Raw genomic sequence first — 26,810 nt, forward strand, 5'->3', positions numbered from 1 at the left:
CCATTGACTTGCATTAGGATCGGAATTGGGATCGGGATTGAATGGAAAATGATCGGAAATTGGATTTTAAAAACGATCCTGAAATCTCAAGATCGGCTCAACCCTAGCTGTAAGTCAATATTTGGGTCATTAATGAAGCGGGAGTAGAGATTAACAAATAAAACTTGTACAATTTTTTAAAAAGTTTCAAATTTTGGCAAGAGAAATGTAATCGAAACCAGCCAATAACAGTTCTAATCTGATACTGGCTGGTTCATGAGGTTGCTCTTGGCCATTGAGATTAGTTCAATAAATGACTTTTTGGGCGCAATTGGAGAAATTTCTATCCAGACTAAATCAAATCTGATTGTCGATTCAAGTGAATCTAACCCCCCATTTTTTTTATTAGTTGATGAGGTTGGATAAAAACATTAGTCAATCAAGTCCAACCTATAACCCTACAATCCCTACAGTGCTGATCCAGGGGAAGGCAAAAAAACAGTCAGTATAAAACCTGTGTCAACGTGCCCTTAAAATCTAGAGTCCATAACCCATCATATTGTTCTCTTCAAGAAAGGCATCCAGGCCCTCTTTGAACTTGTTTAATGAATCCACCATCACCACTTCCTGGGGCAGAGACTTCCAGAGCCTCGCTGTTCTTACTGTGAAGAATCCCCTTCTATGTTTCTGGTGAAACTTTCTCTCCTCCAGACGTAGAGGATGGTTCGATCATCAGTAGCTCTGAAACATGGCTAGCACAACCAACATCTCCTCCTAAAGACTAGAATTGATAGAAGTCCCATTTCGTGGACTTCTAAAGATGTCTATGTACTCTATACTTTGAGTATACTTTGGTGTATACTGTATCTTTGTATATAGGGGGTTGTGGGCTGTTAAAAATAGGGTCATAGTCATTGGTTTGGACCACCAACTTTACAACCCAGCCAACATTCTCACAATGTGTCCACCATTACCGCACTTGCTTAAGACCCAGGATTTTGACGTTCTAGATCTATTGCTAAATCGTAACATCTTAGAATGCCCCAAACCTAATGTGTAGGTGAGAAAAAGATCATCCAATCTGAGCTAAGTGTCATCCATGGACTCATGTTTGTACAGAATGGAATATGAAGACATCTTGTCCTGTCTTGTCCTGCATGGGTTCTAGGCAATGGTGCACAATGACAATACGGCCCCAAAGAGACTCTAAACTTCTATAGGTACCACATTGTAGACCCATAATAAGGTCATGTGCTTAGGACCTGATTTACAAGTCTGTGGTCTATATACAAGCACTGTGCCCACCCCTCACTATATGGCGGTAGCAAATATCACAGATATCACGGCGCCCTCTGTTTTCATGTTACTGATTAAGATGCCCTTAAACAGCAACATACGTTCCTGGCAAGTCAGTCCACATGCCTGCACGAAAATCTGTGCCACATATGTAACCATTTTACAACAAATTGGAACACAGCGAGCGTTTAATTTATTAAATGCCTTTTAATATGCAGCAGTATCACAGCCTGTCCCCTGAAATATTTGCACAGGGCTGAGGAATGTTGTAGAGAAACATCCAGAATTTCATCATTGGAAATGAGAGCAGTCCTCGTACAAAACTTTGTTCTTTATGGGTCTCATTAGTAAAATTACTTTTATATACTTCATAGAGAAGGGCTTCAGCTTCTTAGATCCTCCCTCCTCGACAACATGTTGGCATTAGAGCAGATCAAAAATGTTTTTCTTAAAGGGATTGTTAGTTAGATTATTAAAAAAAAAAATAAATAAGATCATCAGCGATCAGCTCTGATTGGTGAGGGAATTGGTCTGCAAGTGTTTGATTTCCCAACAGCACCACCACAGGAGAAATGAAGTATTACACCATTCTAGTTGAGTCAATAGGTTGTCCATGGTCCTTCAGAGTGAGTATCAGGGACTCATTTGGGAATCTAATCCCAATTATTTTACCCTTGACAGAATTAATATACACCATAGACATTAAGGTCTACTGAACATGGACAAATATGCTCTGGAATATTCTGAATCTGAGCTCTTAGTCCCTGCCTACCCATAACTCCATTGTCCCGTACTGTAGTAGATCCTGGGAGGCATGGTCATACAACCTCTTTTCTCCCAACAGTTGGGTATCCCAAAGGTCATCTCTGTCTTTAGAAATTTATGGCACTTTATACGGACATACCATACATTTCTTTGGTCGGAAATCCACTCTATAGTCAACCCTTTTTCAGATAGTATCTATTGTGGGATGTCTAAGTACTGGAACCATAGGAAGTAGCTGATTCTGCTGGAGACATCCATGTTCTCCAACTGGGCTTTTCTTCATAGGACAGTCCCTTTAAAGGGTTTGTCCGGTGGATACAATTTTTTGCATGTGTGCTATAAATATAAGAAGCAATATTTGCCGAATTCCAAACACTCCTGCTCCAACTTTGTCCAGATTTCTCACTGGTCCATCCCAACATCCAGCCAATGACTGACCACAGTGATATCCTGATCATCCAGTGACGCCCTGCGTGTCAAGGGGGTCCGGAGACTGACAGGTGTCCCAGGCAACATTGGATTGGCATTGGTAGGGATTTTATTTTTTAACCCAATCTATTATTTAAAAAACTGACCCCTTTAATTCTTCAATAAATTTTGAATTAACTGAAGACGTAAGAAAAAAAAAAAAATCATTTTTTGGAATAAAACCAACTAGACTGTAGAAGAAATCTTTATGGTATGCAGAGATGGTTATGGATATTGTACTAATCCTTTGCTGAAATCCTTCGAAAATGCATTTGAGTGATAAAGTGGGTTTGATTTGGAAGCAAATGTTTTTTCTATCTCCATGAAAAGACGCAGAGACCTTGGTCTCCATGATCTAGGATGTTCACTGTCAGATGAGAGATAAAAAGCATGGGAGAGTATCTGATAACTGTGCAGCGAAACAGCTGCCGGAGTATTTTATATGTGGATAAATTGTAGGAAGAATGCAATGAAAAAAATATATGAAGATAAAAATACAGATGGATTTCACTTGGGCTGGGTCCATCTGCTTGCAACATATTGGTTTTATTTAGGATAAAGGGAACTATGTAAATGGTAGTCTCTGAACATTAGAGATCGTGATCTTTAATGGGATCTATATTCAGGAATGTATCATCATTTACCCATCTGATATGCATACCATACAATGTTTCTTTAGATAGAAATTTACTTATAAATCTTTCCATCCAAATAATAAAACGTACATATGCTTGTAAACGCTCTTCTTCTCATAGTCTGGAAAATATTTCATTTGTGTTGCAATCATGGTCAGCCATTTTGGGAGCCTGGGAAAGTTATCTTTCATCACTGGGTCATTCATCTGTATATAGATGTTTGTATGTATATCCAATTCTTCTCTCTACATGCGTCTCTGTCTTGTATGTAGTATCCTCTTTCTATAGTGTGAGACCCACAGGACAGCCCATATGGACCCTCGGAAGTAGGACTGTAAGCTCACGGGGCGACTGTGTGTCTGTGAACTTTAATAACAGTGATTCTGGTCGTGGAGCTTTAGAAGAATTTTTAACAAACAGAATAGTAAAACATATATGGTTTTCTTTTTTATTTTAGGGAAAAATTCCATTTAAAGAGGATATTTCTAAATTTACACCTTATTGCATCCTTGAATAGCTGCCACTACACTGATTCTGGCGCAGTTGGAATTTTTTCTCTAGCCCTTACCGTTCCCGAGCAATCATTTCTGTTAGTTGTAGGACAGTTATGCTCTCTACTCACAGGTGGGCGGTCCTACGCTGGAGCAGAGAGTCAAGGACCGCCCACCTGACTGCAGATAGCACAATTGTGCTGAAAATAACAGCAGTGATTGCTCGGGAATGGTGGGGGCTAGAAAAAAAAATCCAACTTTTCCAGAATCAGTGGATCGGCGTCTATTGAAGGATACAAAAACTTGGAGTTTGTGGAGGTGGTGAGAGGTCCACTTTAAATCTCTCTGACCACTCCTGACAAGTCTGTTTTGGTAATTTATTGTATCCCCTATAATATAACAATTCCAGATATAATGATATGTTATGATATAGGGTATGGTATTAAATAAGAGATGTAAGGAGAGGCGACGAGTGCTCCATAAAGAACAAATCCAGCCAAACTCATTTTTTCATACAGTGTGTTACTTGTATATACTTTGTAGTTTTGCTTTGTCTTAGTGTTGAATAGACGACTACTATGGCCTTTTCTTTCATAGGATCGATGTGGGTGTCTTGCCCACAGGTCTACGTCATTGTCATGATCTTATCAGTATAACGATCCAGCTCATAATGATAGTGAATTGGAGTCAACGAGGGGAAATTGTGAGATAAGCAGCGTGGAAATCAGATTGGACAAGGACTAGTGTGAAAAACCACAAAGCGAAGGACGAATTGTGTTAATATGTTGGGGTCTCCCATTAGCTGATACTGGATCCTACAGTGACAGAGACTGGCCGAGGCTCCTGAATGGAGATCACCTCTCTGATAACTTAGAATTCCCTGGTTGGGAATATTCTTCAAAAAATAGAAGAATTTTTGCCATGTCTTTTCTGTAGATCTGCAGACCTTAACACAATCTTACCTCGGACATTGTCTGATTAATTGGTGGGATTTCACCCCGGTCTTGTATATTTTAATTACTTTGGGCCAAGTTTTACGATTTATGAGCGCGGACATCGTTTTGTCATTTTTTTTATTTTTTTTGAAGCAATGAAAGTGGAAAGTTGGCGTGTCAGGCGCTGAGCACTTCAGGGAGTTGTGAGCAGTCCTGACTCCATGTCTTAGAGTGCGGCTTCAAGCTGTGACTGTGGTTAATAGCCTGCTAATTGCCTTGGACTGTGTCTTGAGTTCCTGATCTGTGTCTGGTCGTTAAGGAGGCAAATGGCTAAATAAATCAGTGTAACAGCAGCTGTCTTACTGCCGTGAATCATGTCCAATGTCAAGCCTTAAGAATGGGGATTGAGCTGCAAGACGTTAGGATGATTAATGCAGCAGGCGTCAAGCAGCTGGAGCGGGATTAGAAGACCGTAGGCCGCACTGCCGGGCAGAATCATCATCCGTCTTACCTTAATGGACATCCAGGAGGAACTAACCATATCTCCTGCATGATCCTTGTCCTTCACTCTAGTGTACCCAAAAAGTCTGGTATCTCTTAATCTCAAGAGTTCAAGAAAAATACATTTCAAAATTGACCTGACTCCGATGTCCTCCTCTTCACATCATTCAAGGATGGCATGATGGGGCCATGCACCAAGATATGCCACATCTATGCCCATACAGATGGGTTAGTAAATTCCCCCAGTATATTTTTCTACCGTTTCCATCCCATAGACATCCCTTTTTTTCCAATCCCTTATAAAGCCAATCTGACCTTGGACCAACAACCCCATACCGCCATACTATGTCTACTGTTGACATGGGCCATTATATGTTGCCTAAACACAGTCTTGGCAGCCATTATTAAGGGCTGGTTTTGGACAATCGACCATTCATAGCCTAAACGGTACCTATTACTAGAAATGTAGCATGGGCCCCAATGCAAAATCTGTACTAGGCCCCCCAACTATAATATATTGTTTACAGTACTGGTCTTCTCATATTGGAAAGAGACCTATTGGGACTCTAGGGCTCCATGGTCTGGGTGCAATTGCACCCTGTGCACCCCCCTAGAGGCACAACCCTGTAGCAGTGGCCTTTTAAGTGCATGGTCAAGGACACGATACTTGGGATATTGGGGTGACCAAGGAAGCTCCAATGAAATCTGGCAACGTGTCAAACCTAGCCATGCCCGACAACTGTGCATGTGCTCCATATGTAATGAGGGCATGTGAAAATCCAACAGCCTCATCATTTTTGGTCCGATCACCAAGACCCATCGGCGATCCAACTCAACGGAACTTAGGATTCAGAAGAACCAGGGAGAGGGGCTTTAAGTAAAATATGGCAGCCCCCAACCAAAACTAAAACTCCCAACATGCCCCAACGACTACTGACCTACTGGGAGTTAGACTTTTGCAACCATAGATATCCACAGGTTGGAAACCTCTGTTGCACATTGCTAGTAATAATCCCATACATGGCACGGTCCTATTTGGCTATATGTAACATAAGACCTGCAATTTCTCCTGATTGGAGAATTTTAGATTTTTAAGGTCTGATTTGACGTTTTTACCTTTATCCGTAAAAATTGGGTAAAAAAAACAGTCCCACTAAAAGGCATCTGGTGCCGAAGGGGTTATTTCCCCAAGGAACCCAGAAAGCCACATGAGTAATGCTATAGTTAAGCAGCCTGCACTATATATGGTATAATGAGTGCGGATTGTGATCACTCTCTGTCACATGTTTAGGTAGAGTGAATGGCTACCTTTTACATGCAGCCCTTCCCGGGTGAGCCGCCCGCCGCTCCATACAGGGCGCCATCAATCATAATTAGGGTTTGTTTTATGGAACATAAAGAAATGTCCTTTTACATCAAACAATCCGGGCAGAGACAGATTGCCCAGGTCTGCACCGCGCTCTGTCCTCAATGTTTTGACAGTTTTGCAGCAAAGTCAATGTAAATTGGTGCTTATTGTGTGCAGTCAATGTCTGCATTTATTCTCCTGTCCACCTTAAAAGCTCCCACAATGGCAGCGCATCGCTGGGTAACATGGGTGTCATAGGAAAATGCTTTGAATTTCACCACAAGCCAACAAAAGGAGAGGCTGGAATGTGATTTACGGTGCGGTTTATTGACTGGGTACTGAATATAATGTATATAGCCCCAGATTTATCGCTGTAATTGCCAGAAGGCATAATAAAGATACTAAATCTGTTATTTATAGGGATTGCTAATGCTGGAAGTGTCATAACTATGTCTGTAACACGCCGTATCTCAGCTGTGCGATACATAGGATGGAAGACACCTGCACGTGTCATTGTGACCCTTGTGATAAATCTGCCCCCTTGTGTTTAAATTAAGAAAAGTTTAGAAAGTAATGAAGAGACTCTTAAATTTAACCCCTTCCCACAAAATAACTCACTTTTATAAAAATGGAATATTATCTAATCCTTAGATTGGATATTAGATTATCCATTATGTTGGAGGATCAGAACAACAGACACAAAAACCACCAACACAGAGGAAACCAACAATGCCTGATGAACTCCATTGTCTCTAATGGGAACCATCAGGGGACATGCAGCATGTTCTCCTCTAGTGTTTTTTAGTGGTCACTGCGATGGAGACTCTAACGCAGATGTGACCCAGCCTTAGATTGTTATTAGAGATGAGCGAACACTATTCGAAACAGCCGTTTCAAAAAGCACGCCCCCATAGAAATGAATGGAAGCGTCCAGCACGCAAACTTTGCCGGCAGCCGGCCGCTTACCCCCCCCCCCCCCCCCCGCGTGCTGGCTACGTCCATTCATTTCTATGGGAGCGTGCTATTCGAAATGGCCGTTTCAAATAGTGGTCGCTCATCTCTAATTGTTATCACTGATGTGACCAAGCCTTAGAGTTATCTCTGTTGTGACCAAGCCTTAGATAGTTATCTCTGTTGTGACCAAGCCTTAGATAGTTATCTCTGTTGTGACCCAGCCTTAGATAGTTATCTCTGTTGTGACCCAGCCTTAGATAGTTATCTCTGTTGTGACGCAGCCTTAGTTATCTCTGTTGTAACCCAGCCTTAGATAGTTATCGCTGTTGTGACCTAGCCTTAGATAGTTATCTCTGATGTGACCAAGCCTTAGATAGTTATCTCTGTTGTGACCCAGCCTTAGATAGTTATCTCTGTTGTGACCCAACCTTAGTTAGTTATCTCTGATGTGACCCAGCCTTAGATAGTTATCTCTGTTGTGATCTGGCCTTAGATAGTTATCTCCGGTGTTATCTAGCCTTAGATAGTTATCTCTGTTGTGACCCAACTTTTGATAGTTATGGCTGTTGTGGCCAAACCTTAGATAGTTATCTCTGTTGTGACCCTGCTTTAGATAATTATCTCTGTTGTGACCCTGCTTTAGATAATTATCTCTGTTGTGACCCAGCCTTAGATAGTTATCTCTGTTGTGACCCAGCCTTAGATAGTTATCTCTGTTGTGACCCAACCTTAGATAGTTACCTCTGATGTGACCCATCCTTAGTTAGTTATCTCTCTTGTGACCCAGCCTTAGATAGTTATCTGTGTTGTGACCCAGCCTTAGATAGTTATCTCTAATGTGATCTACCCTTAATTAGTTATCTCTGTTGTGACTCAGCCTTAGATAGTTATCTCTGATGTGATTCGGCCTTAGACAGTTATCTCTGTTGTGACCCAACCTTAGATAGTTATTTATGTTGTGACCCATCCTTAGTTAGTTATCTCTGTTGTGACCCAGCCTTAGATAGTTATTTATGTTGTGACCCATCCTTAGATAGTTATCTCTGTTGTTTTTGTTTTCTGTAATAATTGAAGAATAATACCATTCACCTTTACCCTTTTTTTTTCTAGGTCCCAAATTTTATCAACACCACCCTACCACCACATGAACAGGTCACAGCTCAGGAAATAGATATCTACTTCAGACAGGAGCTTATATATAAAAGAAATGAAAGAATGGCCAGAAGAGTGATGGGCCTTCTAAGAGAAAACCGGGACAGGAGTTTCTTTTTTGCCTTTGGTGCAGGTATTGTAATATTTTGGTTACATATTACATAAAAAATTTATGAATTAGGCTCTGGTCAAATTTGTCATGTAGAATCCATTCAAAATGGTGTGATGGATTTTCATACCATGGGACTGAATGGCGCCCAGTGGATCCCATTGATCATGGAGTCCGTTTGGTTCTCATTGAGGCGCCATTTTGAAAGCTACAATAGCAATGAGACACACTTTACTCTTGTGTATGAGAGATTTATATTGGCTATAGATATTGGGGACATCAGTTCCACTTACCATATCTGGGGAAGAAGGATCAAGTTGTTGGATTTCAACATGGTCGATCCTTTTGTGCGCAGGTGGCAACTGTCTTTACTCTCCGCATTCAGAACATAGCCCCAGTTGGCTGTGGGGTATCTGGAGGAACAACTCTTGACCCAATGAATTTTAAGCTAACAGATATCTGAAGTGCATGTTCAGTATAAGATTTAAGGTAATGATTAGAGATGAGCGAACACCAAAATGTTCGTGGTTCGAAATCCGATTCGAACAGCCGCTCACTGTTCGAGTGTTCAAACAGGTTTCGAACCCCATTATAGTCTATGGGGAACATATACTCATTAAGGGGGAATCCCAAATCCGTCTCTGGAGGGTCACGAAGTCCACTATGACACCCCAGGAAATGATGCCAACACCCTGGAATGACACTGGGACAGCAGGGGAAGCATGTCTGGGGGCCTTGTGCACCCTTGAACCCTTGTGCACCCTCGGCTCTGCTACATCAGAGCCGAGTGTGCGCTTGAACCCTTGTGCACACTCTGCTTCATCAAGCTAATAGAATGCATTGGCCAGCACTGACTGAAACAGAGCTGAATCTGTGTGCTTAGCTCAATTACTCCACCGGCGTAGTTGAGCTAAACACACACATTCAGCACTGCTTCATCACGCCAATAGAATGCATTGGCCAGCGCTGATTGGCCAGAGTACGGAATTCGGCCAATCAGCGCTGGCTCTGCTGGAGGAGGCGGAGTCTAAGGTCGGACCAGAATGGAGACTGGTGTGGAGTGATCTTAGACTCCGCCTCCTCCAGCAGAGCCAGTGCTGATTGGCCAAAGTACAGAATTCGGCCAATCAGCGCTGGCCAATGCATTCCTATGGGAAAAAGTTTATCTCACAAAAATCACAATTACACACCCGATAGAGCCCCAAAAAGTTATTTTTTATAACATCCCCCCCTAAATAAAGGTTATCCCTAGCTATCCCTGCCTGTACAGCTATCCCTGTCTCATAGTCACAAAGTTCACAGTCTCATATGACCCGGATTTGAAATCCACTATTCGTCTAAAATGGAGGTCACCGGATTTTGGCAGCCAATGACTTTTTGCGATTTTTTTCAATGCACCCGTTGTCGTAGTTCCTGTCCCACCTCCCCTGCGCTGTTATTGGTGCAAAAAAGGCGCCAGGGAAGGTGGGAGGGGAATCGAATTTTGGTGCACTTTACCACGCGGTGTTCGATTCGATTCGAACATGGCGAACACCCTGATATCTGATCCAACATGTGTTCAATAGAACACTGTTCGCTCATCTCTAGTAATGATGTCTATATGTGCATTTTATTTCAATGAGGAGACCCTTTCTTGTTTGATCCATCCTTCGAGGTCACCATTCCCATTCGACTTGGCCGGTCTGGCCACGTTCCCTCTGACGTAGATGTCCAAATTATTCGAGCCGAGTGCTACTGTAGCTTTTGGCCCTTCTTGGAGGAGAAGACCATATCATAAATTATACTTTCAGGGTTTACTAATCCTCTAAACTGGAACTTTTACAGCAATTTTACTTTTTAGGGTCAGTAGACCTTTAAGAACAATGTTCTTGTCTAAGAAGGTTAGGGACAAAAGATAAGGAAATGTTATGGCTGTCAGAAGACGCAGAACATGACCCACTGCTGGAAAAACCAACACAATATCACACAGAACTGGTCTTTCTTTGTACACCATATTTACTAGAATGACGAGGGAGAAAAAGTTTATTCATAAAGCGGCCAAATTTTGCTTCCTGCCATGGAAACCATTTTTTGTTATCGAGCCCCAAGGAAAGAAGATGGCCTGCCAAAAAAACAATGAGCTGCTGAAAGTAGGATTAAACTCAGGGTTACCCACTTCAAAGGCAGTAATGTTGGAGACCACTTGTGAATGCTAATGAGACGTCCAGAGCTGACTGTAAAGGAAGATTATACCCCCGGCTCTTTGAGATGGTAACAACCATCATTCACAGGGCCACTATCTCAGCTGGAGGTGCCATATGCAAATAGGGGTGCATGGTGTGGTTCATGTTATACATTTACTGGATTACAGGACTTGACAAAACGTTTCCCCTTTCATCTCCGTCTCGCAGACAAAGATTTTTCTGTTCCCTGTTCGTCTGAAGGAAGCCATACAGGCAGAGCCATTAATATTAATTATAGAATTAATTCAGAAGACGTTCACACACAGAACGTTTCCTTGTTTAGATTACAGGAGCAGCGCCATGGACATGTGTGATTCCTGGAGAGACGGCCAGACTTTCACAAGAGCGTTCATTCTAAGTGGAAGCGACCCTTATCTTAAAGAGGGGCCAGTTTGGGACTTCCTTGCCGTTACCGTTGACCTTTCGTAGTTAGCGGCTGATAAATTCTCATTGAACGGGGTGAATTGCGAGCTCTGTGTATAGTACATAGGTCTACACTTGTGCAAGAAGGAATTCATAATTTCGTTGTCAGAAAAAAATTACATGGCTGGAAAATTGGCGCCGTAGAAGGTCTGCATTGGAGGCTCATAGCAGTTACTCGGAGACAAATGTCCAGAGAACCTTAAAGAGGACCTTTCATGTTTTCAGAGACCGCTGACAGTGTGAATTCAGAGCACTCTCAACTTTGCCGGTATATCGTTGCCATTAGGGTTGGTGGTTTGGTCCTCCAATTCTACAGCCCCGGTAGCCATATACATCGGACATTTGCCTAGCCCCATCTCCCTATGGCAAGCCCACTTCTTTTTGTTAGCAGTGTGGATGGGGAAAACATCTCCAACCCCCAGTAATATTATGACATCACCTCTTCGGCCATATTGGTTTGGAGGACGTCTCGCTCCTGGGAAGGACTTGAGAGAACTGGCTGGTGGATACTCCAGGTAGTTTTCCCCTGTACATGCACACATACAGCGTCAGACATTGCGTTATACAGGAATGGCTTCTTACATATCATACATCTTGAGCAGTTCCATGGCATGACACACACCTGGCAGAAGACTTCATTGTCAGGTCACCAGTCAAACTTAATATCAAACTGTATATACAAGTGAGTGCAATACAAGGCTGCATTATAGGATTGTCTGTGAATTTGGCCGACGTCCCCGTCTTCAGCGTTAATTAGTCAGTCGGGTATTTTCTTTATGTATTTTCTTATTTTACTTTACTACCTGTTAATGTATTTAGCTGGGAATGGCGGCGTATAAATGTTTTACTAAAGTCTCCAATCGGCTGGTAAAAATGGAGGCAGTTTATTAAATCTTCATCTGTACATTGCAAATATCCTTCTGATGATGATAATAATAATAATAATGAAAATATCCAATAAACAATGTATTATTATTATCATATTATAATATTAACTATAATAAATAGTAATAATAATAATAGTAATAATAATAATATTAAATAACAAATAATAATGGTAGTAGTAATAATACAACTTAATAATAATGGTTAATGATGATGATAAATAATAATAATAATAATAATAATAATAATAATAATATTCAATAAACAATGTATTATTATCATATTATAATAATAACTATAATAAATAGTAATAATAATAATAATAATAATAATAATAATAAAGTTACAAATCATACATAATGATAATAAATAATAATAATAATAATAATAATAATAATAATAATAAACAGTAATAATAAAAATAATTATAATAATAAATAGTAATAATAATATTAATAATAATAGTAAGAATAATACAATTATGATGATGATGATGATGATTATTATTATTATTATTATTATTATTATTATTATTATTGTTATTATTATTATTATTCATCTTCATTTCTAGCACATTCCTATAATATTAGATCATGTCTTGTAATGGATTGCAGGTAGTAAACACCTTCATAACAGAACAACCTTCCTATATTCAGATTTTAGGGACTGGTTTAGTTCATTTAAAGGATCTGTCATCGCTTTCTCATTTGCACCATATAAGTATATTCATGACACTATACCAATCCTGAAACATCTTTTCTTATAACCCTGCATTGTGTTTTTCCCTCTGTTATGCCTCCTAGAAATGTCTGAATACTTTGACAACTGACTACCAATGTGTGTGTGGTTGGGGATGTGGAGGGGGGGATACGTACACATCCTCACATTGTCTAATCTGTCTTCACAGTATCAGACTTTGTGGAGACACAACACTTTGACAAGGGAAATTGTAACACTAATCTGTCAATTTGTTCATGCATTTCCAGGAGGAATAACAGAGGAACGTTGCAATGCAGTGTTACAATAAAAGATGCTCTAGAATTGTTATTTAATGTTTTGGGAAGGAAGAAAGGAGGGAAATCCTCATTATCTATCTGATATCTATAGAAATAGATGTGAGTAGGAGAGAGCATGGATGTATCTACACTAGATAGAATGCAATGGATATATTAGGTAGATAGATAGATAGATAGATAGATAGATAGATAGATAGATAGATAGGAGATAGATAGATAGATAGATAGGAGATAGATAGATAGATAGATAGATAGATAGATAGATAGATGATAGATAGATAGATAGATAGGAGATAGATAGATAGATAGATAGATAGATATGAGATAGATAGATAAATAGATAGATAGATAGATATGAGATAGATAGATAAATAGATAGATAGATAGATAGATAGATATGAGATAGATAGAAGGATAGATAGATAGATAGATAGATAGATAGATAGATAGGAGATAGATAGATAGATAGATAGATAGATATGAGATAGATAGATAGATAGATAGATAGATAGATAGATAGATAGGAGATAGATAGATAGATATGAGATAGATAGATAGATAGATAGATAGATAGATAGATAGATATGAGATAGATAGATAAATAGATAGATAGATAGATATGAGATAGATAGAAGGATAGATAGATAGATAGATAGATAGATAGATAGATAGGAGATAGATAGATAAATAGATAGATAGATAGATAGATAGATAGATAGATATGAGATAGATAGATAAATAGATAGATAGATAGATAGATATGAGATAGATAGAAGGATAGATAGATAGATAGATAGATAGGAGATAGATAGATAGATAGATAGATAGATATGAGATAGATAGATAGATAGATAGATAGATAGATAGATAGATAGGAGATAGATAGATAGATAGATAGATATGAGATAGATAGATAAATAGATAGATAGATAGATAGATAGATAGATAGATAGATAGATAGGAGATAGATAGATAGATAGATAGATAGATAGATATGAGATAGATAGATAGATAGATATGAGATAGATAGATAAATAGATAGATAGATAGATATGAGATAGATAGAAGGATAGATAGATAGATAGATAGATAGATAGATAGATAGATAGGAGATAGATAGATAGATAGATAGATAGATAGATAGATATGAGATAGATAGATAGATAGTAAATAGATAGATAGATAGATAGATAGATAGATAGATAGATAGATAGATAGATTGTAGCTAGTATTCTTCACAATGACAATAACACAATGTTCTGCCCTTTTTTGGGATAGTCCTCAGGGACGTTCAGTTTGACCTCCTTTACTCCTATAGGATGTATAGTCAGCGTACCCCACAGCGGAGTTGTCAGCGTCCCCTGTTGCTTGTCCTGCGGGCACATATTTGTAAATACAGAGGTGACGCCACAACACTAGCTGAACAGCGCCTTCTGCTGGTGGGCAGATGTAAGGACCACAATTCAACGAACTTAATGAAATTGACACCTGGCCCCGGCCTCTCAGTTCTCCATAAACAGCGCTCTCAGGGCCTCACAGCCTATTTATCCTCTCCAGATGTACAGGATTAATTATTTAGCCTAGCTGAACTGACAAACCTCCTCACAATCCGGGGCTTACACATTTTGTTGATTTTTCTTCTCGTTTTAATCTCTTCATGATTATTTTGCTTGTTGGCCTGTGTTGAGCGGGGCGGCCTGCGGACTCTGCTTGCTTTAAAGTTTAAGTGTATTGTGTATATTTGGTGCCTAATGTTGGGTGTTAATACACAGCTGTGGTAGAGCCGAGTCAACACAGGACCAGGTGACCATCTGCGGCCATGTGTGTTGGTCCTACAGAGATTCCCGGAGCCTTTGAAAATAACTAGATGAGTATTTTATGGAATTTCTGAAATAGATAAAGCGGTGAAGTTCTACAAAAATCACATTGGTCAAGATCCAGAAGATTCAGAAGATGGAGAACGCAGATGTTGGCGAGGTAGCCGCTCATGACTGGACACTTCTTCATTGGGACTTCAAGCTCTTGGTTCTTGGACAGAAAACCAATTTATAACAATATGAAATCATTTTTTGTGATGGGGGAGTCCAACCCCTAGGACATCCACCGACACTTGAGATTGTAGAGTAAGCCCACCCATTCTGGTGGCATCTACCAACAAACATCAGGATAAAGGGGCCCTCACATTGATGGCTTATTCTTACGATAGACCATCACGTGGACTCCAACTCTTAGCAACCCACCAATCAGCTGATTGACAGGTCGAGTTTTGTGGCTACGTGGGAAATTTTATCGATTTTATCATATAACGTTGGAATATGATGTAAAAGAGCCATGCAAAATTTCAATTTTTTCCAGTTTCTATCCAATTTTCCAGTATTACGCCAAAAGATCTCAGAACGGAATGGTTCAAATACAGTATATGTTGCAAAAAATGTAACAAAATTTCAATAAATTCTATCAATTTTATCAATTTTATCAATTTTATCAATTTTATCGTATAACATGAGAATATGACGTAAAAGAGCCAAGCAAAATTTCGATATTTTCCAGCTTCTATCCATTTTCCCCAAAAAATTTGAAAAGAGAATTATTCAGACACAGTATATGTTGCAAAAAATATAACAAAATTTCAATCAATTTTATCAAATTTATCGTATAACATGAGAGTATGACGTAAAAGAGCCAAGCAAAATTTCAAAATTTTACAACTTCTATCCATTTTCCCCAAAAAACTTGAAAAGAGAATTATTCAGACACAGTATAGGTTGCAAAAAATTTACAAAAAATTTACAAAACTAAGAAATCAAAAAATATTCCCTTTCATAACTAATATTCTGTGACTAATATTTACAGTCCTGGGTTTTTTTATTTTTCCATTTTGGGTAGTCAATGCATAACGTAATAAATTTTCTTGGATTTTAAGCTTCGTTTGGCCGCCGGAACGTTTCCTTCCTCTTGAAATAATATTTTAAAAATTCACCAATGGTCTTGAAATGGTTAATCTAATAATGAAATACGACCAATGAAATATCTTTTCAAGGAGCTTCTCGACCTCTGTAAAGTTTGACACAGAATTTGGTTTTAATAGAAGTATTTTAATTGCCGTATTCAGGACATTCCGAAGAGATTATAGACAGTAAAATCAAAAAATCTGCCATAAAACAGAAAACTGGCAAAAATATCAACCCTGAAAGTATCCAAAAGAAACACGGCTAAGTCTTATAAAACCTTTTGCGTTTGATCTATTCCAGTAATAAATTTGTAGAAACACTGTCTTGCCATATTTTTCCTTTTCTCGGTTTCATCAGGTTTTTTTTTTTTTTTATATATATATAGTCATAAGTCGTAAGAAAATATTAACTCTTACTTTTTAATTTTTTTGGTTAGAATTTAGAATTTTTTGAGGAGCCTTATGGTCCTTAAAGTGTACGCTGGTCATTTCAAATGGATAGGCGATATCTCATTGATCAGTGTGGTTTCACCAGAATGGGAATCCTGTGTCCTGGTTACCCCAATAGCGGGCTACGTTCAGCAAGAGGTGAATGTGTGCCAAAAAGAAGCTCACTACAGGACCTTCTATCTCTGATAGTCCCGTAGAGTTGAATGGAGTACCCACCGCATTATTAGCCGATTCCTATTGGCAATGTTCGTGCTGCTTATGGGAATCCCTATTCTGGCAATCCATGGAGGTTCCATTGGTCAGACTCCTTGCAATCTAATAGTTATCACCAGAATATAGGTGAGAACTTTTATTTCCTGAATACCCCTTTACGTTTGACAGTCATTCTCTTCCCTTCTTCTTCCTAGCATTGCAGTATCTATAGAAATGGAGACCCCTTTTTAGGTTCACACTTTTAGGAATAGGTATAGGTCTAACCTAAACTCGGATCTTGAACCACTTGTATTTTATAGTAGTATCGGAGGAAGAAGAAGCTAGAGCTCCTAAATCTATAATATGGCCACCACCTACTGTGGTTTTCTCATATTCACCAGAGGAACATTTTGTTCCCCTGCAGAGATCAGTGCCCCATCGCCCCTAAAGTTATGGCCCTAGAATGAAGCACTCTCTCCGGCACCCATAAAGTTATGGCCTTAGAATGAAGTATTCTCCGGCACCCATAAAGTTATGGCCCCAGAATGAAGCACTCTCTCCGGCACCCATAAAGTTATGGCCCTAGAATGAAGCACTCTCTCCAATACCCATAAAGTTATGGCCTTAGAATGAAGTATTCTCCGGCACCCATAAAGTTATGGCCCCAGAATGAAGCACTCTCCCCGGCACCCATAAAGTTATGGCCCTAGAATGAAGCACTCTCTCCAATACCCATAAAGTTATGGCCCTAGAATGAAGCACTCTCTCCGGCACCCATAAAGTTATGGCCCTAGAATGAAGCACTCTCTCCGGCACCCATAAAGTTATGGCCCTAGAATGAAACACTCTCCCCAATACCCATAAAGTTATGGCCCTAGAATGAAGCACTCTCTCCGGCACCCATAAAGTTATGGCCCTAGAATGAAGTACTCTCCCCAGCACCCATAAAGTTATGGCCCTAGAATGAAGCACTCTCTCCGGCACCCATAAAGTTATGGCCCTAGAATGAAGCACTCTCTCCGGCACTCATAAAGTTATGGCCCTAGAATGAAGCACTCTCTCCAATACCCATAAAGTTATGGCCCTAGAATGAAGCACTCTCTCCGGCACCCATAAAGTTATGGCCCTAGAATGAAGCACTCTCTCCGGCACCCATAAAGTTATGGCCCTAGAATGAAGCACTCTCTCCGGCACCCATAAAGTTATGGCCCAAGATTAAAGTTATGGCTCTAGAATGAAGTTATGGCTCTAGAATGAAGTTATGGCCCTAGAATGAAGTTCTCTCCCCAGCACCTATAAAGTAATGCCCTAGAATGAAGTTATGGCTCTAGAATGAAGCACTCTGTCCGGCACCTATAAAGTAATGGCCCTAGAATGAATTACAGAGGTTATGCCTAAGGGCAGAAAGTATAGGATGTAGCCAATGCCATCGATGGCTTTTTCAATGACTTTCCCAATTCTCATGAACTCATTTTTTAGAAATCATTTATACAGCTTGGCTCGTGCAGCTAGAGCCCAGAATTCCCCTGTGACAACGGAAAGCCGAGGTAAAGTTCACAGAACATTCCAGGTACTGGAAACACTGTAAAAAGTCTTCATCGACAAGGAAATATTTCTGATTCACTGTGCACTGTCCAGATGGCTTGCACAATCATAGCTGCGAGCGAATAGACTCCTGCTCAAGATATGTGGCAATTGGAGATCGATTACACAGTCCTCCAAGTCCAAGAATGTCTGTCCTTTATTACGGGGCCATGAGTCACATTAGTATCTTTAGATGAATTTACTCGCTTTTCCAAAAAGAAACCCTTAAGTTTTCTCAATTTGATCCGTAGCCAAATACACTTAAGCTGTTAGAATGGAAATTAATTTTTTGGCACGGGGCCCTCTGCTTAGAAGTTAAAACCAATGCCGAGTTCTGGGACATTTCATTTTTATGTAAAAATAATGTTATAGGAGCTGAGAAAAAGTTTAGATTTCAATGGTAAAATTGTCCTCCAATATAGACGGTATAAGCCAGACCAAGAGAGGTAGAAGGACGGATTCATAGACCGGTTCATTCCAGATTGTTGCCATCTAGTTTATTCTTTATGCCTCCGCTCCAATGCTTAGGGTAAGTTCAGACGGGGTTTTTTGGACTGGAACCTGAAGAGGAGGCCTGCACTCTGCTCCGGATTAGGCCCAATGAATGGGTGTGTCTTTAGGCCGAATCGCGAGGCGAAACGGCTTGAAGAATGAGCACCTCGCTTCTCATTCCTGGAGCCGGAACAAGCATGCTCCCGGAAAAATCTCCTGAGCGGCCTCCATTGATTTCAATGGGAGCTGTCTTTTTGGTCAGGATTTTGAGGTGAATATGGCCTCCACATCCTGACGAAAAATCTCCATGTGAACCTACCCTGATAGGTTATCTAAATGGTTAGATCCTAGGATGTTTTTGGAACTCAATGTCAACCATCAGCATTCGCTTCTATCAGACATTTACGCCATGTCTTGCTGAAAATATCTAAGATGGAAACATCCCCCGATCTCGTATATAGGGTCAACAGTTGACAACCCCATCGGACACCTTAAGGGTTACCCATAACTCTTAACTTTTTTTCCTCAAGATTCCAATCCATTAGTATACCGATACTGTAGTGCAGGACCTCTTAGTCTTCCTCTACCGGGGCTTCTCTGGCTAGACCATGATCATTTTTAGACCTCACCATTGAACAAAGGTCCACGCAAAAAATTACCATAGTTAACGTTAAGATTGACCTCTGAACCAAGTCTATCCATAAGTATCTCATATTTGGGGTCTACTGGGATCTCCACCAGTCTTCAGAACGAAGATCTGCTGTGTAGACCATCACCAATTCTTGCCGTTGTTCCGATCTGGGCATATTTTTGTTGTAGATTTGGCGCCAAGGGTGCATTTTACTGTATATTGCTATTAAAATGCCTATTTTTAAACCAACGTTATATATTAAACATATTTTTTAAAGATTTTTTTGATCATTTAGTTGCAATTTCCCATATCACTATCTCCATTTTAAAAAAAGTACTAAATCCGTCCCCGATCCTTTCTTTTGATTGACTACCGCATATCCCTTGTTGTTTGGGGATGAGGTAGATAGCCTCCCCCCGTTTGTTGTATACAGTATATTCTCAGGTTGTATCACATACCCAAAATCTTTCAATAAAAATTACAGGTTAGTAAAAAAAAAAGTACTGAAACATTCAATTTTCACCCTGACCACTAAGCCTAATCATAGACTGATACTTTATAATTCTGTAGGGGTTTTCTTAGCAGCAATCACATCTTTAACAACAAAGGAAGTCTTACAATACAGATAATGCCTCTATAGATAACACCATTGAGTCATTACATCCACTTCTGACAATAGATGATGTTACGTCTTATTTACTATTTAGATCTCACCAAGTTGGCTCCAGACTACTACTTCCTGTGGCCATGACTATGCAGTAAAGCAGATCACTAAATGCTGTTAACAAAGCAGAGGAGAACCTCAGGCAAGATGGCCGCCACCATAATCATAGACAGAAAATAGGATTTAAATAAAATCTACAATCAGAAAATAAAAACAGACAAAAAAGTGATAAAGTAATTACATATTGGGCGATATATTCCATTTAATGTGCCATTTTGGATGAGTTGGTCGACCCCTTTAATAAAGACAAATAAATAATACAAAAAAAAAATTAAGGTTCCCCATTGAGCGCTGGCGAGGTCGTAGAGGTCGTACATTTTGGTGTTTTTTTACCCTCACACATAGTTCACGGTCTAAATTGCCCCATTTTCATTGTTTGTGTTGAATTCCGCGCATCGGCCTCACGCTAAGTGCTACTAAGAGGTTGTTGTGGTTTCAGCGGGGTCGTAAGGATCTCCCATGACATCTTACAACCGCGCGGTAGGATTGGTTAGCGTGATCTCGTCACGTGACCTCTTCTCCTAAATACAAAGGGGTCTTTGAGCGCGTTACCTCTGACATCCCTCTGAACCTCCCGCAGTCCTTGTGTATTTATCATCACCTATAGTAACAGGCTTGAAATATCAAGTGCTCGCCGTGTCAAACTGGACCCATTAGAAATGGCTTTTAACCTCCATCTACGCAAAGTATCCTGCAAGAAACTCACGGGAATTATTCGGGAACAATTTCCCCTTTGTATGGCTGAATTCCTTGCACAGGAGAGGAGAATCGCAGGACCTCAGACCTTTCAGTAGCGAATACCAATCTTTAGGAATGGTGCAAAGAAGCCCTTTTAACCCCTTCCTTACCTCCATGTATCAGCATTCCTATACAGTTTCTATCATTTAAAGGATCTGTCCACTCTCCGGAGATGTCGGATTTGTTAAACTCTCCATTAACTAACAATTTTGGATCATATTTTCTGATAACTCTGTGTTGCTAATTTTCTCTGTTATTCCTCCTGAATATTTTAATAAAATTGAGATTGACACCTAAGACTTTCCGTCTTCCTTGTGAAAGGGGCGTGTCCCTGCACAGTCTGGCAGCCTCAGCACGGATTGGCCAGTGTGAGTGTGTAGGGACACACCCACTTTGCCATACCCAGTTAGCAATTGATTAGTAAATCTGTAGGAGGAATAGCAGGTGGAGCACAACATAGAGGCCTAAGAAAAGAAGATTCAGAATTGTCTTAAAGAATGTAAGAATTTACTAAAACAAAGTATAGAATTAGTTTTTCTAGCACTGCCTATTAGAATCTAGCTCCCTATACTAATGGTAGGTGACCAACCATATTCACGAGGTTTGCCAAACGTCTTGACATTGGCCCATACCACATGACTGCTGAGACCCAATCACAGGTCTTCTGGACTGTTGACCTCATTCAGGAGGCCAGAAGAGGCCCAAAGTAGCGGGTGACTCACACCAGACTTACGACTATTTATTATGTTGACTCAACTCCCCTGGGCCTCCACTTAGGATGGTGATTCATGGGTAGGGAATCCCTAACTTTTTGGGAAATTCCTAACAAACCTGTCCGCTCATCACTTGAAACAAAACCTGGTATATAATCCAAACCGACACTCACCTGAAGAAAATTTTTGTTTTCGGGGGTGTCTTACCCCTCATTAGTACTGGGATAAGTCAGAGCCTATTGATGGGTTTAAGGAGGAGAACTTACTATTAAAGAGGCCATCATATCCCCTGGGAATTTTCGTAGTCATGTCACAAGGCTTCTTTGAAAGCCATGGTAGGTGGTGGTAGAAGCAGAGTCTTCCTCTCTCCAACCAAGAAAACTAATTTGCATACAATTTCCCAAAATTCCTAGGGGAACATACATGACTATCGTCTCCGATGTCTGTTATTGTTAGCTGGATTGATGGACAAAAAAGTTGGGCTTGCAAGTCTTCTTTGTCTTGAGATTTCTGATGGATCTGCAGTGGGCGGACACCTGGAGTAGATGTTAACCCAGCGTGACTTAAATATTAATTTTTCCATGATATCTTATAGGGCAGAAGGAACTTTTTGAACCTCTGGTAAGTGTATATATATATATATGTTAAAGTCAAAAAAGGGGTCACAGTTCTGGTTAGTTCCATCCCCATTGCTGATGTGTGGTGAGAACCTCCATTGGAATACTGTCTCCAGGATCAACATGCTTACCAAACAAGAAAATTGTAGTAAAAGTTTCATAAATGGAAGCCATTAGCGAATGTCTTCATATGCATCCTCGCTAGGGCACGGGGGCGGGGGAGCATGGATGACTTGTCACAAGTCAAATCCAAAATATAGGTGAAGGGCCCATCAACAGACAGTTAAGGAACAAGATTGGTGGCAACCACATTGGCATCACAATCTAGGATTGTCTTAGCGTCACTCATAGCTGTGACTAAGCTTGAAGTTTGAAAGTAATTGGCAGCAAACAAGGATAACTGGCCCATGGGTCATGGAAAAGCTGTTGGAGGGGAAACAAAACAGTGACCCTCATTTTGTTCTTTGCTATAGGGTCCCATCTCTTCTCCATACACCACTGCCCTCCAGGTCTTCTGCACAGAAGGTCTTGCAAATTCTTCACCTAAGATAGTTTGGCTGCTATCTATTTTTTTACCTTTTTGCCCTTGAGGTTGACCCCAAATCGATTAGTCACACACTTGCCAGCAAAAGCAAAACATCATTAATAATGGTGCACTGAGTCGCGGACGATTCGCACCACTGATAAGTGTTTTTGTGTACGGGTTTGTTGTTGTTCTTCATCTGGTAGGGCAGAACGTTCCTGGCATCCTTTGGAGATGTTCAAAGCCACGCAGTCCGGTGACAGACTTGTAAACCAATCTGTTATTTATCCTCATACGCCACATTGTGTAGCTTGGATGGGGATTGTTATTCCTGCAAATGATCTTGGTAAATTAATGACACGTTACGCCAGAAGAACATGCTAATTTTGTTTTCTTTTTCCCTACAAGGAACAGCTTTGCTTATTGCTGCCACGCAATTTCTATAAACTGTTTTCTTTACAAACCACCATTACCCTCCTAAGGCCATCCCTGTCGTCAGACCCGACACGGAGAGTGATACTGAGGATTTCTCATCTACATGAAGCTCGACCAGAAAAGGCTTCCAAATTCCGGCAAATTTTTATAATCTGATATTTGATATTCCGAAAAAAAATCTGGACCAAGGCAGGTTTCATTGGACGTTCATATTTTTTATGGCCATTCAATACGCTAGAATTTTGGGAAATCTAGAATATTGAAGATTCTGCTAACACTAGTTAACCCCTCACTGACCAGTCCTAGGAGTGACCAAGAAAATGTTTCAATCTTTTTATGCTCACATTCCGAGAACTGTAACTTTTTAATTTTTTCGTTGAGCTACGTGCCGTGTTCTTATTGTATTATTCTTTTCTAAAACAATGTCTAAGAAGGCAAATGTGATTTTATTGGGTTTTATCATTTTTTAAATATATTTTTAGCAGTTTTTCACATTTTTTCAGGTCTTAGGTGTCTTGGCCATGTGATTGCTTGTTCACTTCCTTAAGACCCCGTTCACAGGGAAGTGGATGGGCATATTTTGGCCCCGAGAGTGACGCAGGAAGCGCCTGTCACGACTGTTGCGGCTTCCCACAGTCGCGGCGTCCCACCCCGGAGTAGGCTCAAGTGAATGGGCCTACTCCGGAGGGTGCTACCGCGAGGCGGATGCCGGGGCTTAATCAGCCGCGGCGTCCACCTCAAGAAAGGACAGCTCGTTTCTTTTTTCCATGAGTGACAATATGCCGCTCACGGAAAAATGTAGCCTGGCGGTCTACATAGACCTCCATTGTGAGGAGGCGGATTATGCCGTGGATTCAGCGTCATAATCCGCCCACTCCTGCCCCGTGTGAACTAGCCCTAATACAGAAGGATACTTCTGTGTAGAAGTGTATTATACCTGTCTAACACTGACAGGCAGACTATTAGACCATAGCTAGGCAGGACCTAATAGGTTTATTATATGCAGGACCTAATATGCAAGAAGGGTCCAAAGACCATTGCTTTGACAATCCCCTGGTATCAATTGATCGGTAGGGGCCTCTGTTGAACCACTTAGATGAAGAACAAGGAAAAAACTGGGCTGTAGGGCGCTACTGAATGAGGTCTCAACCACAAAGACAATGATGGTAGCGGCAAATTTTGATATAATATAAGGGCGCCAAATCGGCATCTTCCGTAGGCTGGAAGTAGAGTGTATTTTTGGCTTGAGAAAGACATTAGTTTGCTGTTGAATGGCACTCCTTTACCCTTAATTTTTCCACTGTATTTCTGACCAGTTTGGAATCAAAATGTGTTGCTTTGTCAAAAAACAAAATTTGTCCCAGACACCAATGCCTTATGAGTCATAAGGCATTGGTGGCTGGGACAAATTTTATTTCTTGACAAAGCAACACATTTTGATGTTGAATTGGTCCCAGCCAACACTTCCTTTGTGAGACCCCATTCGGCAATGCCCTAGTACCCCAGTTTTTTTTCCTGGTTCTTCATTTCGAGTTACCAAAGACCTCCTCCATGGTCACCGATCCTGGGAACAGGTAACTGCCCAGTCCAGGTCACGGGCATATTTTGGTTATGACCACCACTACTATTTAACTGGGCCTCACCCTACATACGGTATAATTTACTACATCATCAGACGCCATTTTTATTTGCCCAGATGACAAACCACTCAGATGTTGCCATCGATATTGACTGCCACTTCCAAGGAGTTAAACGGATGGCATTGAAATTCTATATATATCGTATATTTTATTATTTTCCTATAATTCTGTATAAACCCCTAACCTTGGCCTTCTGCTGTGTTTTGCTTTCTTTCACTTTATTTTCTATTTCAATACGTTTTAATAATTTAACCATTTAGCCTTGAAGGTTAAAAAAAAGAAAGATAAAATGTTTGTTAAGAGAAACAAAATGTAGCCAAGGTCAAAAGAAGAGAAACATATTGCTTTAACCTTCATTGTTTATATCACCATAATCTAATAGGAAGACGTTTTCTGATCTCAACCTCAATGCGCAACAATTTTTAAGCTGCTTTATGTTATTTGTTAAAAGAAAAAAAAAATGGGGGGATAGGTCTGTACTCTGACCAAATGGGGGAGATTGATATTATGGAGAGAATGTCCCATTGTGTTCCCTGCTCAAACCAATGACGCTTACATCTTGGTGATCCATGGCTCCACGGGGCTCAAACTCTCAGACATTTTTTCCCTAGAATTTTTCCCTGGGAATTTGATATTCAGTAATGGATCATGTGTTGGATCATGTCACATTTTTGTAAATGTATTGTCACAAGGATTTTCATGGCCTTGATGAAATACAGTAGGACCATTTTCAGGATTGATGTACACATATGTGGATGAGCCTGATTTATCTAAGACTAGGTTTACATTTGCACCGGAGTCTCCATTGGAAACTCTACTGCGGAAACTGCCAAAAATTGGCAGCAAGAAAAGCCCTGCACAGAGTATAAAGATGGTGGACACATGACGGACAAACGACAATCCCTATTATAATCTATGAGGTGTGAGGGTAACCACTTTTTCAGTGGTCCAACTCTCCATCATTCAGGTCCACCAGTGGACCCCAACAACCAAGACTCGTGTGCACGTGTGAACCAAGCCTTAGATTACAAAAATGTAGTCTTCACTGGTCATGGTGCCAGGTTACATGTTGGACCATAACGTCTTTGATATATCCCCTGAGGAATCTTGTGTAGGGATGTAGACATCAATACCTAGGACTATAGTGCCACGTGCCCATTTCACAACAGACTTGGACCTTGCGTGAAATATACCTGGCTCTAGGGACATCTTTCCATAGTCCTTCTAAAAATGACTTGAGTCAGACATAGGGACATTGTATCTAGCTACACTATTGGACACTGAGAGATCCAAGCCGCCATAGGTTACAAGGACAAGGAGTAACCCTTAATGGACTGTGGCCTGTAGGTAGGTTGGAGTAGGGGCAGCCACAACCCTGTTGGTGGATGCACCTTGTCAACCAGAATGGTGGTGTGATGGAGTGTACCCTGTTATCTTGTGGAAACCTTAGGCCTGGGGTCATTCCTAATGTAGCAAAAAATTATGAGGGTCTTCAAGATATCCCTCTGTGTGCATAGGTGACCCTAGATGACTAAACTAGTGTCCCCAGATGGATGCCCACTTACCCATTCCAAAATCCATATTTATAGGTCTTGTGGGCTTTGTCACTGGTTTCTCTTTGGCCTTTTATTTTAGTATAAATCTATTTTAAGATATTGTAATAAAATTTATGTGTAATCCTCTGTGAATGTGAAACATAAACCCACTAGAAACTATAAAAATACATAGAAAAAGATAAAACATCTCCTACTTGTAGCTGAATTTTTCTGAATTTCTGAATGTTTTTAGTGTTATCTGTGCCATATAATGGTGGGAGGATTATAATGGTATATTCAATGGCTGGCCTAGGGCCACAATCCTACACAGTTCTATGGAAAGTCGAGTAATCTCCAGTCCTCCTACTTCTTGAAGAATATAAATAAATGAAGGCTCGGATGTAGGC

At 40.3% G+C, this 26,810-nt stretch overlaps 1 protein-coding gene across 1 annotated transcript in view; it reads left to right on the plus strand.

Moving 5' to 3' along the window:
* The window catches only part of TRABD2B (TraB domain containing 2B), a 183,591-nt gene that overhangs the window by 85,871 nt on the left and 70,910 nt on the right, over window positions 1-26,810 (plus strand). The window contains exon 4 of the mRNA XM_075286244.1: window positions 8,483-8,657. Coding sequence (XP_075142345.1) covers window positions 8,483-8,657 — 175 coding nt within the window. The remainder of the gene's footprint in view (window positions 1-8,482; window positions 8,658-26,810) is intronic.

The sequence above is a fragment of the Leptodactylus fuscus genome, chromosome 9 (genome assembly GCF_031893055.1).
Source record: "Leptodactylus fuscus isolate aLepFus1 chromosome 9, aLepFus1.hap2, whole genome shotgun sequence".
NCBI lineage: Eukaryota > Metazoa > Chordata > Amphibia > Anura > Leptodactylidae > Leptodactylus > Leptodactylus fuscus.